The following is a 19,118-nucleotide window of genomic DNA, read 5'->3' as shown; positions in this document are numbered from 1 at the left end:
AGGTACTGATTATGGGCTTTTTTTGTATTAAATGCTACCAATATGAGTTTGAACACCATTTTACATCACATTTATCACCATACCACTGAAAGCATCGGCCAATAGTTCACCTCAAATCTTGAAATGAAAATAATTAGCTGTTTTGAAAATGAGTCAGAACTGCGTCAACAATAGTCACTCTTTTCTCCTAATTCACATGGGGCTTCAGCGTCAGTGCTTGACGCAGGTCATGTTTGAAGCTGACACGATTGTCATCTCAGCCTCAGCCAATAAAATAAGACTGCAATTGACTACTGTCTGAGCTGGAGTATTTGCATGGATTGATCTGATTGGCTGACGATTTCTGTTGGTGTTTGAAAAGTTGAGATATTCCCATCTTCTGCAGCGAGCCGATGGATCCAAAATTCTGTTTGACAGCTCTTGACATCACCCATTCAAAGTGAATGGGGAGCGCTGACGTTGATGACCCGTGTGAATTGGACATTAGCATATGTCCTTTTAATAATGTTAAAGAGGTTTAATGTATTAAATCCCAGCAATGGGATGTAAATAAATCCATGATCGTTAAATGTTTTTGTCACGTTTGGTGCAGAAAGCAATATTACTTGTTTCTGGAATCTTACCACATTTCTATCAGTGATCTTTGACTTTTGGAGCCCACTATAGTTTCATTTCATTTATATGTGCAGTTGAAGAATTATAAGCCCCTTGTATATTTTTTCCTAATTTGTTTAACAGAAAGATTTAATCAACACATCTCCTAACATAATAGTTTTAACAACTCATTTCTAATTATTGTATCTTGGCCACGTTGACAGTACATAATATTTTACTAGATATTTTTCAGGATACTACTATTCAGCTTAAAGTGACATTTAAAGGCTTAACTAGGATAATTAGGCAAGTCATTGTATGTCGATGGTTTGTTCTGTAGACTATTGAAAACAAATATTGCTTAAGGGTACAACTGCTTTCATTCTAGCCGAAATAAAGCAAATAAGATTTTCTCCAGAAGGAAAAGTATTACAGGAAATTCTGTGAAAATTTCCTTGCTCTGTTAAACATATTTTGGGAAACATTTGAAAAAGAAAGAAAAATTTGACAGGAGGGCTATCAATTTTGACTTCAACTCTAAATGTATAAATAACTCACAGACACAAAGACAAACTATAGTTTGGTTTATTTTTATTATAGTACAGTAGGCATGAGTCATGAGGACATACGGTCGACAGCTATGAGGCAATAACCATAGACTTCTCTCTTGGACACTACAACATTCAGTTCACTCAAATTTCAGCTCTCTCTGACAGCCATAACCAATGGAATGAAGCGCTGATGCCCTGAATGAGAAACAGTACCTACTGCCGCAAGGTTTAGCACAGTATAAAACTCTTGAAAGGCATACAGCGAGAAAGCGAGGGTACAGTGCAGTGATTGTGACTTACAGCATTGGCACAAATGTGTATGGGCTCCAGTGATTCAAGGCAGAGCATGATGGGTACATCTGTACGTTACATTTAAACAGATAATCGTGTAAAACAGCTTTTTTCCCGTGTAACACCTCATCATTTAGGGACAAAAGACAAAATATAGAAATATACATGGGGCCCACATGCCGTCTGGACCTTCTGGATTTTGTAGTACATCTATTTGGATTGGATCTAACAAAAATAACACTTCTGAGACAAGGCATCATCACAGACGGAGGATCAGATCTGCAGGAGCTGCCATTGCTTTTTGTAACACGCTTTGTTCCCAGACGAGAGGGTCACTCTTCCTCTAAAGTCTGTGTGAAATCAAAATTTACAACATTGATTTTGTTAGCGCGCATTGTTATTCTTCAGGTGATTAATTAACTTGTGCAAACTAATCCCCTGACGAAAAAAATAAGTTTGTTTAGGTAATCTTCAATCAAATTTTGACTATCTACATTTAGAGTAACGGTCCTTCTCTGTTGACGTCAAAATCAGCTTCAGTCAAAATATTCTTAACCACTCTTACTGTTAGTTTGCTATGAGGGAATAATTCGCAAAAAAAAAAGAAGGCCCTGCCCCTACTCAATATTAAGCTTTAAATACATCAAAATACTGAAATAAAAGTCTTAAAAAACTTCCTGTTCATGCAGACTTTAACTTGGTTTTGTCTTTGACTATCACACTACAATAACCTGCTGGTTTTGTTTGCTCATGTCTGAAATTGTTAACAACAATAAAATCTTATTCATTCTCAAGACGTGTTGTGATGGAATTCCTGACAAACACCAATAAATGTCAACCATCACTTCTGTCAGGGTCTTTCCTGTTACGCTATGCATTTTCATGTCACCATTGCATTATGTCATAATGGATAAAATATTTAGCTATTGTTTTTTTTTTATGAGTCTGGAGTGCAGCCATTCCATTTCTGATCTCTCGAGGAAACATAACTATTTTACGTGTTGTCGGAAAAGTATTCCAATTCAGATGAATGCATACCATTTAATTTGTATAAATATGTATTATTTTTAAAGACACGCATGCCTCCAAAACCTGCTTCTTACCCTACCCCTCATTGGGGGATGAGCAAATTACAGTAAAATTTACAAATGAGGGTGTTTAAATTAATACATGTTGTTATATGTTTTCCCAATTGAGATCATGCATGTATAAACACATATGCATCCAATTTTGATGGAAAAATACAACATATATTTTGTGATAAAAGTGTCTGCTAAGTGTCTCAGCCCGATCACTTGAACGCGCTTTTTTTACTGACATCACCTTCTACCGTTTCTGTTTGTTTAACAGCCTATGGTTAATAAAGGGGTATTTATACTTGCACTATGCAAGCATGTCAATTTAACTACATTTATTGCTGTTTGAATACAGTATATCAGTACAGATGTGTAGTGAATTTGCAGTAATCTTTTAGACATAATAAACTCAGACAAGTTCCGAAACTGTCACTAAAATATCTGTGACTGTGAATAAGAAAATATTAAATGGTCAAATCAAATTGTTAAAATAAAGAAGCAGATTTGTTTGACTGTACAAGGGAAATACCACACACTCGCAGTGCTAATCATTTGCCGTCGGCACGCAGAGGGGTGATCTGCTCTCAGCCTGTAAGTGGGAGAGACTGCTGTACAAGGACAAACTGGGCTGCCTTTGAGTGCTCTGAGGCAGGGTAGGGGCCAACGGCATCAGCTTGTTGAGAAGAATAGGAACAGTACAGTACAGACACATGAGAGTCTATTAAAATCTACAGTAACACAAAAAGTCGCTAGATTTGTCGCTAGTCGCTTTTTTCAAAATGTGCCCTAGGGGGGTCTAAAAAGTCAGTAAATATAGCAACAAATTTGCTAAGTTGGCAACACTGGCGCTGTGCACTCGCATTTGAAAAAAGTCAACTCTGAGCAGAAAAAGCGTGTTACGTCAGTCGCACCTTTTTAATTCTCCAATCAAATATAAGCAGTTGCGGGGTTTCCGTGGGGGTGCCTGCAGTGTTTGTGTTGTCAAGACAATAACGAAGATTTTTGAAGATTGAGGAGAGACTTGTGGTTACTGTTTTGAGTTATCCGATGCTGTATAAATCACAAATCTTGAATATCACAATATTATTAAACATTAAAATTATATTAATATCAACAGCAACACTCGCACACAATACCCAGCTGATTCACCCTTTGCCTAGTGACATAAAAAGTCTTGTCAACAAAAAAGGCAGTGTGGTGCACCTCATGTTTTAGGAACAGAAAAGCGCGTTTAATGTGATCGGCCCCTAAATGAGTAAATGTACATGCACATACTTTCCATTATAAGATAACAAAAAGCAGCTCAAATGTGAGTTGGCATTTGCTCTTGTGGTATTACGCATTAGAAAGCTTGCACTCCAGACTGCCTTAAGCACTGTTAACCAAAACTAGATAATGTAAATAATGTTCAATTTCCTGCACAGGTCAATTGTATAGCTTCCAATAGCTCAATGACTTGAAGCACAGGTAGCCATTGACTCACATTTTATGAATCACCAAGAACAATGGTTTCAGCTAAAAATCACTTAACGTTCAACTGAAGATAAAAGTCACCAACATCTTGGATGGCCTGAGGGTAAGTAAATGATTTATTTGGGGTAAATCCATCTCTAATGATTTATATTCATAACTGAAATCTTGCTAACATATAAAAATTGCTGTCATTTAAGCATTATATAAAGTTTGGTGTCAGTGACCAATAGGGATGTAACGATTCACAGTGAGCTGGTTGAAAATCGATTCAAATATGTGACTATTCAAATCGGAACAAATGTTGAACGAATCATGATAATTTTTTTTTAACAGAGGGGGTGCTGTTTACAGGCACAAAGTCACTTTTCCTGCACATCAGCGGCGAGGAAGAGGTGGGGCGGCAGAGTAAAATGACAGCGATTAAAGTGCGCCAGACAAAACATAAACTGTGCAAATGCTTGTTTACTTACACTAACAACAACAAACATGATGCACATTAACAGCTAGCACTGTGAAAAACTATTGTCACCGACGTCTATATGCTAAAAAAAACGATTAATAAGCCAAACCACGCGGATTGGATGATTTGTAGCTGCGCTTACTCCGAGTGCTACAGAGATTATACGGTGCATCAGTATTCTCATAGCGAAATATTTGCACTCACTACTCACTTCTATTTTCTAAAATATATTTATTATCTGTTTTTTGTCCTGTCTCTGTAATGCTGTTGCACTGTAGAAGCTCTGTCACGAAAACAAATTCCTAGTATGTGTGAACATACCTGGCAATAAAGCTCTTTTTGATTCTGATTCTGAAAGTGTGAAGATGTTTTTCAGACTGAAAGATTAAGTTGTTCTGTTACAGAAGCAGGTATTAGATTATTTTACCCCCTCTCCATTTCAAATTAGTTTATGCATATTTTAATAATTTGCTTATTATTATTGAATATTTAAAAATGTTGAAGATTATCTCTTCTTAAGTGTATCACACTGATACTTATACTAATTATACAAGTAATATTAATTATTCACCTTTATAATCATGTTCAACTCCTGTCTCTATTCTAGTTTATAATTAGTTATTTTATAATGAACTTTTTATTTATTTATTTTATAATTTTTTTTGTTTTTAAAATAGCAATTTAGTTATGGCAGAAAATAAATTATTTTGCAAAAAAATGTGTAGCATTTAAGAAAAAAATTTAAAGGCTATTCATCTTAAATTTGTTTACAAATTTTTTGTTAAAAATCATGACTAAATCATGAGTCATGAGATTAGCATTATGAATCATATCGAATCATGAGTCAGGTGAACCGTTACATCCCTAGTGACCAATAATGATTGATTTTGAGATGCGAAATTTGGGTGTATTTTTCTAAATGAACAAAAAAACTTCTCACCTGAAGACACTGACTTGAGAATACCCAGAATGTGTCTCATATTTCTGATTTCATTATTTTAATATTGTTATTTTGTAGTAGTTGCAATGGCTGCATAACAGGAATAACCCATGTGCAAACTAAACTGTATGTAAGCTGTCATAATAGAATGTTAGTTTGCTGCCTGTTCTCCTTGAATACTGTCTTTACTTTTCTGAACAAACAAGTACTGCAATGTGTCACTTCATTCTTTAAAATATTCCTGAAATTTACATAGAAATCTAGGGATCTTAAGATCTGACAGGAGAAGAACTAACCTGCTAATGATTAAACTGCACCTAAACAATATATTGATTTGAGTTTTTGATTATAAGGAAAGAGATGTATAAACGATATTTGTTTCACACAATGAAAGTGCTTTTGTACATTGTACATAAAAAAAGCAAAACATAAGACAGTATGAGTACTTTAAAGTGTGTTGGTTGTTAAAATAACCTAATTTAGAACCAACCCCTTGACACCCCTGAGCTAAAGTTTAGTCAAAAGTGGTCAGTTAGAGAAGATATCTCTTATCTGGCTCAATACCATTCATTTAAATCGGGGACTTTATTTTATTGGGCGGAACATTTTATAACTGTTATTATATGCAGCTCATTGGGTCAACCTGAAACACATAAAGCACTATGACAAGTATCTCAGACTCTAAACCACATACTGACAATATGGAGGATGACAAGCAGATGAGGAGAGCAGTCTTATATCTATATTGTTTCCTACGGGTTATGTGCAAAAAAAGAATGATTTCAGCATGACACGGATACTGAATTGTGCAAATAAGTTATAATCTTCATACATCATGTTTTTGATACATAGATAATAAATATGCTGCGTTGTACAGATCTCTGTTCTTTAAACTGTTGTCCTCAAAAGACTGTCACTCAACCACCATCTGTCTAGGAACACAAAGGAGGGGCTGGCTAATCCACTACAGGATGAGGCACTGTGACCAAACAGCATATCAGGTTAACAGGACTTCTTTTTGTCCAGAACATAAAAAAAATACAGAATAACCTTCAGTTTGATAAGACCGAGTCAAACCACAAAGGTTCTTAACACCTCTTCAATTAAATGGATAATGGCCCTTTCACTCCTGGGCTCCATTCTCACTGTTACCTGTTGGGGAAAAAGATCCAGAATGTCATTCATGGATACTGTACAGTAACAAACTAAATACAAAAGCATTATATCAATCATTGTGTGTCTGAAGAAGCAGCAGAACTGACCTCCCATGGAATCCATGTCCGGGTCAGACACATGCGTGATGGAAAAACGAGAGACACTAAATCGAGAAAGTGGTGGTGCTGGTTTTTCATCTGGAGACTTGACTGGAGAGTTAGGTGGAGTGGTGGTCTCTTCTGAGCCAGGCTCTGATGTTGAAGGACTGGGCATTAATGGAAAATCATCTTGCCACTGAAATGTATCACCTGTTTAGAAACATAATTGAAAAAGTAGTAATACCCATGTCAGGCCTGTTGTCAATATAGAAGAATATTGAACACTAACTTTCTTCTGAGGCATTTCTTTCTGATGAATCCTCGTGAGAAGTTATCCCATCTTGTGGTCGTGGCAGCTCCACATCTGAAGCCTGACCATTGGGTTCTACCTCCACAGGAAAACTGTAGTCCCCGAGCTCACCCGTGGGGCTCTCCTGAATCAATATACAACAAGACACAGGCTGTCAATAACACAAATTATTGTGTGTTACTTAATGTATAATCTTAATCCAACAAGACAATTCTACAAACCTGGTCAAACAGAAACACAGTGACATCATCAAAGAACGACACTGCCTTTTTCTTACTCTCCAACTCATCACAGAAGGACTGTGTAAGTATGGAAGGCATTTTGAGGAGGCTGCGTAGATGCCGTGCACTGCTACGGTCACTCACAATGACAGGAACCACAGGGAACTCTTCGTCACTCTCATCACTCTGTTCCTGTATGTTGTAGCTACGAAGTTCCTCATCAGACTCATCACTGTCTTCTGAATCTTCCTCATCTGCCTCCTCTACGTTCCCCAGTGGTGCTGGGACATCAAGATCCTCTGGCAAAGCTGGAAGAATCTTCTCTAAAGATTCATCACGCCTTGGTTTTGAAAGTGCTTGTTCTATGCTGCCTTCTTCCATGGAATCCTCATTTACCTCTATATTATCCTCATTGTGTCCTTCCATTGGAAGCTCTGGATTGTCCACATTGTTGCAGACTTCTTGCTCTTCCTCTTGTATAATTTCTCCACTGAAGTCTACTATGGTAGAGTCTGAGCCTAGGGACTCTGCTGAGGAAAAATCTCTTGAGTCTCCATTTGCCTGCTCCTCCATACCTGATGCCTCCTGTGTTGAGGAAGACCCTTCAGGGGTTGTGGAAGAGTAACATTCAGAGTTTGGTTCTTCACCAGAGTGATCAGATTCCAATCCAATACCATCATCTGGAGTTGACTCCTTGGTCAAACAACCCCCCATCTCTGGAGGAAAGGGGGAAAGCATGGAAATCATTGGAACCATTGTAGGGGATGAACACATATTTGAGATTGTCTTTTTAATGCTTGGCTGCTTAGCATGAAGTCCAGCAATTTTGTCCTTTGACATGGAGATGTTATATCCATTTTCACTCTCTGTGCCATGTCCTTCTCTTCTAACTCTCTTTTCTGAGTCCTGTTTTTCTGCTTTAAGCTGAAAGACGTCGTCCTTCTCTTGACGACTGAAGAAGTTGCTGCTTCCTTCACAAGGGCTTTTGTCATTCTCCATGTCATAGTCAGAAAAATAAGCAGAGTCTCTGTACTGATTCCTCTCAGCAAGGCTGATCAGCGGTAGATGACGGCTGGATGGATGAAGAAGCATTACATTGACATCTTCATCCAAGTCCATCTGGAGCACCATGTCACACTCATCTGATTCTACACTGGTGCTAAGGGTTGGATTCCCTTCAAGGTCTTTTATTATAAACTCTGGGGATTCATTGTTCTCTGTGTCATAGCCACTGTCTAGGGATTTTGGCTGAATTGGGGTCTGGTAACTATCTGGGCTGAAGGCCTCACATGGACTGCAGCTAGAGGCAATATTATTTGTGTCCTCTGAGTGTCTAGGCCTGTTTACTCTCTGCAGTGGTCTATGAGTTAGATCAATATTGCCTACCTCTGCATAGTCCAAGGGATAATCTACTAATACTCCAGAGGGGATATCGGGGCAGTCATCACTACAGTCATTAATTTCCACCAAACTGATACTAGAGTTCTCAGGTACCATGCCACTGTCTGTCAAATGGTCACACTCTAAGACACTCTTAGATGTATCCTTTGGGCATGACACCGTTTTTACACACACTCCAAAACCATCGGTTGCAAGATTTAATTTTTGAGCCGGGGATATCCTTGTCTCAACTAACATGTTTTCTTTAACACCTACAATCTCAGTTGAAAGAGTTGATGGATAGATTATGCTGCAACCCCCTACGTGTACATCTGATGTACTGTTTTTGATATGTTTATGAGCAATGTTTTTCTGCCGTGTATGAATGTGTGGACTTTCTATAACAGAATGACATTTGGTAGATGATTCAACACCCAGAGTACCTTCAGGGCATAAGTACAGGTACTCACCAGCATCTGAGTCAGTGTGAGAGTTGCTGGAGGTGGGTGTACTGTCAGTGGCCTCCATGTATGAGTGGACTTTCAGAGAATTGATGGAATTGTATGTGCAACTGTTGCTTATTTTCAGTGTTCTTGATTTCAAACTCCCAATTTGGGAGGAGGGTGTTGGGTGACGTAAATCAAAATATGCATCTTGAAAACCCACAGCTTGCTTACGGTCACTAAAACTGTTGTTGTTTGCTGAGTGGTTGGAATTCCAGTTGCTTAACATGTTTTGAGAAAACAGATCATCATCATCTTCCACACTCCCCCTGCCCAAAAGAAGACCATCACCGGCATCAATATCAATGCTCATATAGTGGGGTCTAGGCACATTTTTTTGTAAAGGGCTCATCATGTCATAATAGGCCTCATTTGCCCTACTTTCTGCAGTTCTCTGGTTAGGTTCAAGGTATGGATCACAATGTGCCAAGCTGGGACTACTAAGTGAGACTGAAATGCCAAGAGGGCTGTCCTTAACCACCTCCAAGCTATGGGTACCTGACCCTCTTCTCTGCAGGTTTGAATCGGAACCCTGCCTTCTTATCAAATTAACATCTGACCCTTCTTGAGGTGACTGTTCACATTGAAAATGTTGCCTGTCATTGGAAGACAAATATGCTTCTGTCTGGTCTATCTCTACTGAACTTGGAACTCTTCTTTGGAGTGGCTCCATGGTTAGGCTGCTATCTGAATCATAATCATTACTGATGGGTTCTTTAGCAGCAGACCAGTATGAGTTTGGCTGAGACCCAATCAGACTCCTCTTGCCTGCAGAGGACAAGCTGCTGTTACTGGCTTCAACTGTTGGGCTATAATCAAGATCTGTGTCTTCTAAGTTGATGTTGCACTCAACTGGCTCCTCAATGCGGATGTAGTATTCACTACTTACTGAGGGGCTGTGTGCACTCAGTACTGGGACCACTCCTGGATGATCTGACTCATAGTAGGATGGAGAGACCCCAAGAGGGAGTCTTTCACCCTTGCAGCTACCTGTGGAATTGCAAAGAGGGTAATAAACATCCTGGTAATGGGGATTATTCTTTCCCAATGGTCCACTGGCGGAAGTGGAGCAGTAGGGCGGCTCAGCTCGTGCCTGCTCCCATTTATACTCAAAGTTGAGCCCCTGGCTGGTCTCAGTTACTGTTAAAATATCATCCCCATTCTCAGATTGGAAGCTGTCTGCCATGGAGAAGTGTTCAAGTAGAGGAAATGAAGAGGAAGCTGAAGAGGCTACTTCAGGTGCAGGTGTCCTGTGAGAGCTGCCGGAGCCCAGACTTGGCCTGAGAGAGTTCCAGCGCTTCTCGAAGTCTTCCTCAACCTCTGTCTCACCCTTAGAACACAGGTAGCTTAGCAGAAGATGGACTTCCTCCACAACAGGCCTTTGCTCAGGCTGCAGCCAACAGAACTGCATGACCTCATACCTGTTCAAAGAGATGACAGGAAAGCCAATAATTTAGTCCCTACACTAATATTTATCACATATAGACCTAATTGGGGGAAGGGGGCTAAATAATGTAATATAATATAATATAATATATTAAAACCTAGATACTAATATTAGCTTCTTTTTGGCACTTAATTTATACGTATAAAATACGTAGCACACATTTAATGATCTATTATCTTATTGTTTATGGGTACTTAAAAAAGAAAGCTTGTATGGAGGATAGCCAGAATCCCATTAAGTGATTATTTGAAATATGGATGGTTTTGCCTTATAGTAGCCTTGCAGTCTTAAAGTAGGGTCATTTATTGTTTATGTGTCCAGTAGGGGATGAAGTGGTATACTCATGCCTGACTGCTTTTAATTAAATGAACAATGACTGGGATGTTTGGGGGTAAATTTAATGACTGTTTGCTTCCAGGATTGGATAAGTGTATGATTGATGGGCTAACAGAGGGGACAAATTAATGATTGACCATGCTGGATTTGAGCTGTATTGATTTGTTGGTCCTGCCAGAGGAAATGGCAATGAATAGTGGAAGCACCTGTGGTTGGAATGGTTGGAAGACATTGATTGCTGTACATGTATTTAGAGGAAAAGTAATTGCTGGGTGTGTGTGCAGAAAGGAGCATTGATTGGTTTGTATGTGGTGAATGGGGTGTCATGACTGGGTGACGTAAGGGAATGGGGGTTTCTGATGATGATTATGACTTGTGAGACGACTCACCAGCGTTCACACAGAGGCACTTTCAGCAGGGGCTTTGGCAGTTTGAGCTGCTGTTCCTTTACAGCATAGGTTAAAACTTGCCTATCAGAATAGTGCCTGTAAGGCTGATTACCAAGTTCAAACAACTCCCATATCGTCACACCTAGTGACCTGCAGAGTCACAAAAATTAAAAAAAAAACAAAAAACATCTTTATTAAAGACACTGGAAGGAAATTTGTTTATACAAGTATATAATATACAGTAGTTAATAATGTAGTTCATAAAAAAACAAACAAACACTCAGCTTATTTGGAAAAGGCTCATTTTGAGTTCAACAGTTGAGTTTTAGCAATTGAAATCTATTCTGCCAGTATTTTGGGTCTAGTGGGAGTAATTTAGCTTAGCCTAGCACAAATCATTGAATTGGTTTACACTATTATTATCTCTTACTCTATACTCTTATATAGAGAGTATAGTTCCTAGCCATTTCAAACTAGAAAATAGCAACTTTTTTTTTTTTTATAGCAACTTTTTTTTTTTGAGCAAGATGCTAATGGTCTTATCCAGGGTTGCTCAATCCTGAAACTAGAGATCTACCTTTCTGCCAAGTTCAACTCCAACTCTTCCAATCAAACACAACTAAACCAACTAAAGCTGCTGTCACACTGGGCGGGATTAAACAAGATGATTAGACATTAAAACAGCAAGCGATTGGTCCATGTTTTAAATTTCTGTCCAGAGAGGTCATGTTTTGATCCTCGATTGGTCTCACGCAGTCAAGTGATGCGATTACGCAGGTCAGAGTTCATCAAGTTTGAACTTTGCACCGCAGCGAACTGCGAAACTTAACGCATGCGCCTGCATTTCCGGTCTGACGCATTCACGTGCGTATGAATGGAAGTCTATGGGAGGAAAAGCCCAGTGTGACCGCAGCTTGAGTAGGATCTGAAGGAGCACTTGGTAATTAAAGGCAGGTGTGTTTGCAGCGAAACTCTGCAGAAAGGTAGATCTTCAGGAAGAGGGATGGTGACCCCTGGTCTAATCAGATTTAATGATCTATACCAGGGGTCACCAACCCTGTACCTATAGAGCTACCTTGCTGCAGTATTCAGCTTCAACCCTAATCAAACACAGATAAACCAATTAAGTAGGACCTGAAGCAGCACTTGATAATTACAGACAGGTGCATTTTGTCAGGGTTGCAACTGAAATCTGCAGGAAGGTAGATCTCTAGGAAAAGGGTTGGTGACCCACAGATCTATCCTTACTAAGCTAAAAGTGCTCTCGCCAGACCTGGAGATCAGCTGAATAAATTAAAAAATGTTAAGATGCAACTGTTAAACTCCAGGTGACATGTAAAATTTGCCTATTTCTAAAAATAAGTCAAATGTTTTCATTTAAACATATACACATTCAGTATATCACGATAGGGGCTCTCAACCAGTTTACTATATATATACTCCAAAGTTCAAGGGATCCCACAAAGAAGAAAGAAATACAATATCAAAATTTGCTAATTATTCTATTCTGATTGTCCTTAAAATCATTCCCATTAGATCAAATAAATATTACCCAAAAATATGTATCCAGACAAGTGCTAGCATTCACCATATGCAGAATCCTGAATGTTATGCAGTGTTCAACTCTGCATGCATGTTACGTTTCAGTGTGCCTGTCAAATATCATCTGTGTTCTCAAGGTTGAGAACCTCTGCCATAGTGTTCTTCTCTGAACTATTTACCAGACATTGCTGGCCTTGGTTTGATCCACTACTAAGAGATTTCCATGGACTTCATCAATAAGTTCTGGTGCAATCCAGCGTAGAGGAACCCATATTTGATCTGCCGTCACATAATAGTCATCCTAAAAGATGGAAAGGATGCGATTTAATAAGAAATATTGTGGCCATGTCAAAATAACAAGATCAGCATGACCTGAATTCTAAAACCCTTTACAGACTCACCTTGTACTTGCTATGGCTGAGCCCATAGTCTCCGATTCTCACTGCCAGCTCTGAGGTCAACAGACAATTTCTAAGCGCCAGGTCACTGAGAACAGGATAAGGTGAAGAATGTTTACATCATTTATGGTTTCTGTTATTGGACAAACCGTCATGATGACAGAACTGCAAAGGAAGTCTGCAATGTCATCTTACATTTTCTTCATGAGTGACTTACAAATAATTGATGGCGTTTGTAGAGTGAGGGGTTTTCCCCCAGCAACAAAATCACTGATGCTGGAGTCTGTGAGATGTACTCAGGCAGCACCAGGATATTGTTGCCAGGAGACACCAGAGCTGGACCTCCGGGAAGCGGCGGGATGAAAAATCACTCAGAGAATCATTATGCAGGGAAAAGGTCAAAAAACTTAAGGATACTCACCTGTGAATGTAATTGTGTTTGTGGAGGTACAGAAGGCCAGAAGCAATCTCGCACGCCATCCGCTGAAGGATTAAAGGGTCAGGAGTCACTGAGTCAGCAGCCCGACAGCTTCGGAGGTATCCTTTAACATCTCCCTGTATAAAGTAAACACCATTCCTATGAACAATGACCGATTGCGTTATGATAGCGTGTGCTGGCTTTTCCTGTAATTCTTGCTTGTAACTGTGCAAATGCACTATTTCTGATGTGACCAGCAGAGGGAGCATCAAGCCCTTTAATTATCCCTTTGCTAAGCTCCGCCCCATTGGATGCTCAGAAAAGCTTCATAGACTTGAAAAGGAAGTGTCAGTGCAGGTTCTTTTCAGGAAATGTGCTCCTGAAATGGTGAAATGAACTGAAAAAATTGTGTTCGGCCTGTCAAATTCTTCTAGGACACCACCAGTAAATCTTGGTAAATCAAGTTTTTTTTGTGAAGCCCTGGGTAAAAATTCTGGGTGTTATCTTTGATGATGGCTTGAGATTTGATAAACAGATTAATGCAGTGGTCAAATCCTGCTTTTTTCAGCTTTGACTTTTAAAAACAGTCAAACATAATCTATCTAGAAAAACATTTGAAAAAAAAAATATGCTTTTATTACTCCTAGATTGGACTACTGTAAGTCACTATATATTTTGGGATTAGTCAGACAACTATATACACACCTGAAACTTGTCTATAGCACTTGTTCACTGCTGCTCTTATAGTTGTGTAAATTGCTTCCTTGTCCTCATTTGTAAGTCACTTTGGATAAAAGCGTCTGCTAAATGACTAAATGTAAATGTAAATATCCCGGTACCAAAACAATTCACTGTCAAAATTCTCATCTTGATTTTCAAATCACTAAATGGCTTGGCTCCTTCCTACCTGTCAGACCTGTTGACTGAAAATCAGCCTGGTTGGTCTTTTCGATCATCTAACCAGAGACTAGTATGCATAGCAAAATCGAAGCTGAAATGCAGGGGTGACTGTACCTTTGCAGTAGCTGGTCCTACCTTGTGGAATGCTCTGCCCCTCTGTATTAGCTCTGTATCCTCTCTGTTTTTAAATCTAGGTTGAAAACTTAGTGATTTGGCATTTTATCAGTAAGAATTGTTTGTTTTAGCTATAATTTTATCTGTTTCTCTTTGTGATTTGTATTGTGCAGCACATTTGTCAACCTTTGGGTGTGTTTAATAGTGCTATATAAATAAAATTGACATAGTATGACTTGGAGGAAATGCTCACGTCTTTGCTGATGCTACATGTTAATTTGTGAATGGGGTGATGGTTTAAAACACGCCAAGAAGTCTATATTCTGTATTATTTGTGATTTCAGTAATAAAATATTTTGTGTATGTCAACTCTGTTACTTACATTAGTTGTAAAAAGGCATAACAGAAGAAGATATTTTTTCAAGTGATTTAAATTCTTGTGGTGGCAAACTCTGGAAGTCATTGAAGCATGCCATTTAAAGCATTAAAGCATTTATTAATGATAGTTCATTAACATACTATTAAACATAGTCAAAATTAACTATTGCGTTATTAAAATCCAAAGTTGTGCTTGTTAACATTAGTTAACGCACTGCAAGTTAACATGAACTAACATTGTTAAACTTAAATAGCATTAGCTAACATTAACAAAAATGAATAACTACAATGAGAAATGTATTATTAATAGTTTGTTCATGTTAGCAAATACATTAACTAACATTAACTAATGGACCATTATTTTAAAGTGTTACCAAACATGTTTATTGTACACCAATAGTAGATTAATTATTTGTCAAATCTGTAGGACATAAAACATGCCAGGTGGTATCTGATTAGAGGTTAGCATCTTGAGCTAAAGCACAAAATGGCGGAAAATTTCAACTCTGTTATGGTTTAACAATAAGTTAAACAAGATATTACAATATCACAACATATTACATATTATATTTAAGAATGTTTTATTAGTTTAGATAAATAATGGATTCAGTGTACTGTAAATTATACATTTGTTCTGTATCAGTCAAGTTCAATAAAAAATGAATAGGAAATGTACTTTTAATATGGAATAACTTTATATGATATAAATATGCTTATTCAAAAACATATACAACTCTGCAAGTAAACTGGCAATGAAATTTAAAACCTAGTTTTAATTTTATTTAATTCTACCAAATTCAAAATAATCCAAAGACACAGGCTGCATTTACACTGGATGGTTCAAGTGACTCAATTCTGATTTATTTTTTTCTATCCCACGTGGCACAGATTGGATATGGCCCATGTACGTGTAAGCTGCAAAAATCACATAGATTCCGATTTACTCAAATCAGATTCAGGCCTTGTTCATACGTGGAAATGTATCCAATATGAATCTGATCCGTGTCCTCGTGTCTGCAGTGTAAGCAGGTAGATCGGATTTTCAACTGTCAATGCGAGTCGCGCTTCATTAAAAACCGTAGCGAGTGACGTCAACTCTGACGCTTTCTTGTCGGAACAGACTTCAGCAGAGTCCCAAACCTTAAATCTCATACACGAAGACTAAAAAGCTTATATACTGTCATGTAGCACAAGTATTTAAGCATGTTAATGATAAAGAGAGAGTGCAACATCTGCCACATAACCAATATAAACTAATACAAAACTATAGCATACGTCATGTGCATAAATCTTGCCATAGACATGACATTAAGATGCCTACTGGTTTTAAAAATGCCTAGATTAAAAGTAGATGGTCAAATGAGAACATTTCTGTCATAAACTATAGTAAAACAACTAGTCAAAAAGAATAAACATAAAAATAAATAAACCCTGCGAATACAGGAATGGAGAAAAGGGCGCTCTTTTTTTATCAGGTGTTAGTCAGAGATGGCTGTTTTATTCCTTCTCTTTGTGTCTTTGCCGTGTGCTGTGTAAATGCAGACAACTGGATATGACTCACTTTTAAAAGATGATTTAAGCAGGTCATCAAAAAAATCAGAAACCGTCACAATCACAATTGACGGTCAAGATCTGCAGTGTAAATGCAGCCATAGATTCTCCATAGTCATAAACCTAAAGTGAAAAGATCCTTATGTGGCAAGAGTTGTTACATTTTGATCGGTCAGCGACATTCTTAAGGTGTGGCTTACTGAAGAGTCAACTGAACAGCAAATTGCCACTCACACATGAAACTCGAGCACTTTGTAGATTTGTTGTACTTTGCTAATAAACAGGGTGCTTTTTCAATACATCCTGTTTTTAATTTTCAATATTAAAACTGGATATACTGCCCTAAAATGTGACTGGTAACCGTTCTAAAGTGTAGTCAGACAAACTTGGTGGGGGAAGCGGCTGGTACATGTAGTCAACAACTTACCAGAGGGCAGTGCTCCATTACCAGTAGGTAGGGCGTGACTTCTGTACTCTGGGATAGACACTGCAGGAGGGCTGGATGCTGGAGCACCCTGTGGGATCCATATATTCAACTCTTTAAAACACCACTCATAGGAGAAACCGTGAACACTTTACAATACAGTCAGGACAACTAGTTAATGTTAGTTAACATATTTACTGACATGAACAAACAATGAAGAATGCTTGTACAGAATGTATTAATCATAGTTTAACATTTACAAATGCATTTGTAAAATCAAACACCGGGCTTTAACATCAGCTAACAAAGAACAGCTGTATTTTCATTAACTAACATGATTAAATACTTTAATAAATGTATTGTTCATCTTAGTAAATACATTAATAGTATAAGTTTATAAAGTGGGACTATGAAACTGTTTAGTATTACACTCTGAAAAAGAGCTGTGGTTTATTTTATTTTATTTTCTTTGAGAAACAAAGTAAAAGACATCGAGTGCTAGACAAAAGGTGTTTACCGGTAAGGTTGGACCTCTTCCAGGAACTGCATCTGCTCCTGTACACTGGCACTGGCCTTTAGTTCCTTAACCACCACCTGTGTGGTGCTGAGTCCAGCATTCACCTCCCCCAGCAAAACCTGAAAGCCAGCCCAAATCGCACATTACCACTGAGGAAATTGCTCACACCTGTGAAACTGTGAAATTTATACAGAGCAAACCCTTGGTGTGCGATTTATCTCCAACTGTTTGTTAAACAGTAGCTCTTAGTGAGATCTTGACCATATTACAAGTATGCTCTTGAGGGTACTCAGAAAACTGCTGATTTCTAAGATCAACATTAGGGAATGGATAAGGTTATGCAAGGTCTCACCTTTCCAAACCAGCCGTGTCCCATTTCTTTTATGTAGAGCAGGCTGTGACGTCCAAGATCTGTAGATTTCAGGAGCTGAACTGAGAGAAACAGAGAGAAAACATGCATTTAGAGAAGACAGAGAGCTAAAGAATGGATGATCTGAACAAAAAAACATTGACTGAACGGTCATCAAAACCATGGACATGAGCTCTTCTTTCACCACATCTGGATACAAAATGGAAAAAAAAATAAGTTCAGAAGGTAACTTTGGTTCCAAATACCTTGAACAATCATTATTCAACAGATAGACAAGAGTGCAGATGAAGAGCAACTTCTTCTGTCTGGTAGTACACTGTACGAGGAAGTTCTGATGATGCTGAGGAATGGTGTCACCATTCTTTGGTTCTCCATATCTCAGTCTACGCTCCAGGGGTTTAACCCTCCAAGCCCTCGAACAGCTGAGAAAGCAACACCGTCTTTCTTCCTTCCCAGAGACTGAGTGCATCTCCTTGCGCTGAGATTCAACGTTCCACAACATTCCCATGATGCCCCCGGCTGGAACTCTCAGCTGGAGCTGAAGCCACTGCGGCTCCAGCATAGATCAGTGTTTAAAGTGCCAAGTGTCCTTCAGCCCCACCAAGAGCTGGATGTATGTCTGCCGTGCAGCTCAGCGCATGGCAAATGTGTCTGGTCATGCAAGCAACGCATTGAGCACATAATAACTCTCTCTCCGCTGCCCCCTTCCCTCTATCGGTCTCAGCAAGACTATGGGGCAATTGTAAACAAATAAGGCACTGTGAGCAGCAGAAAAGACCTCTGTCATTAACATGAGCCCCCCACACACACCTCCTCCTGTGCTAGCAGCAGGTCTCACAGTGTGTGTGTGTGTCTGTGCGTGTGCCTCACAAACCCATCCCTGTATTAATGCACTAAACTGTTCTCTTCCTCTGCAGCGTTCCAGAAGCTTCTCATTCCAGCCCCTCACTCTCCCCGCCACAGTTACATTGTGGCTTTTGTCCGCAGAGCAGCAGCGCCTGGTACCCTAGTACCAGTCCAGACACAAGGCCCATTCTCTGCCGCTCAGAGCCATGATTGTCACAGCCGTGACCCCCCTGATTCCTGACACACAGCTATCTCTCTTTTCACCAGCAGACTTGAACTGGCCTTTTATATGATTTCTGTGGAATCTGTGAGTTGTGCATTCCCGTCCCACTCTTGGCATTCCCAGAGCAGCCCTGGGCCATGTTAAAAATGCATTAAAACCCTGCACAATTGCACGAGAAGACTCAGACTTGACTATGGTTTGCAGATGGGGTAG

The 19,118-nt window shown here is 38.9% G+C and overlaps 1 protein-coding gene across 3 annotated transcripts in view; it reads right to left on the bottom strand.

Moving 5' to 3' along the window:
* Nucleotides 1–1,163: 1,163 nt before the first annotated feature.
* The window catches only part of aatka (apoptosis-associated tyrosine kinase a), a 126,872-nt gene continuing 108,917 nt past the window's right edge, over nucleotides 1,164–19,118 (bottom strand). For 2 of the 3 annotated variants that reach the window (XM_056454132.1, XM_056454133.1), the window contains exons 4-14: nucleotides 17,819–17,898; nucleotides 17,467–17,585; nucleotides 16,953–17,040; nucleotides 13,586–13,719; nucleotides 13,168–13,252; nucleotides 12,946–13,067; nucleotides 11,225–11,374; nucleotides 7,170–10,473; nucleotides 6,928–7,072; nucleotides 6,648–6,848; nucleotides 1,164–6,537 (exon numbers count right to left, since the gene is read on the bottom strand). In XM_056454132.1, coding sequence (XP_056310107.1) covers nucleotides 6,509–6,537; nucleotides 6,648–6,848; nucleotides 6,928–7,072; nucleotides 7,170–10,473; nucleotides 11,225–11,374; nucleotides 12,946–13,067; nucleotides 13,168–13,252; nucleotides 13,586–13,719; nucleotides 16,953–17,040; nucleotides 17,467–17,585; nucleotides 17,819–17,898 — 4,457 coding nt within the window. In that variant the 3' untranslated portion in view covers nucleotides 1,164–6,508. Of the gene's footprint in view, nucleotides 6,538–6,647; nucleotides 6,849–6,927; nucleotides 7,073–7,169; nucleotides 10,474–11,224; nucleotides 11,375–12,945; nucleotides 13,068–13,167; nucleotides 13,253–13,585; nucleotides 13,720–16,952; nucleotides 17,041–17,466; nucleotides 17,586–17,818; nucleotides 17,899–18,081; nucleotides 18,623–19,118 lie in introns of those variants that run through there. The other variant, XM_056454134.1, reaches the window with a different exon arrangement.

The sequence above is a fragment of the Danio aesculapii genome, chromosome 3 (genome assembly GCF_903798145.1).
Source record: "Danio aesculapii chromosome 3, fDanAes4.1, whole genome shotgun sequence".
Lineage (NCBI taxonomy): Eukaryota > Metazoa > Chordata > Actinopteri > Cypriniformes > Danionidae > Danio > Danio aesculapii.
The sequence above is the reverse complement of the archived record's forward strand: the minus strand, read 5'-3'. Positions and strand labels throughout refer to the sequence as shown.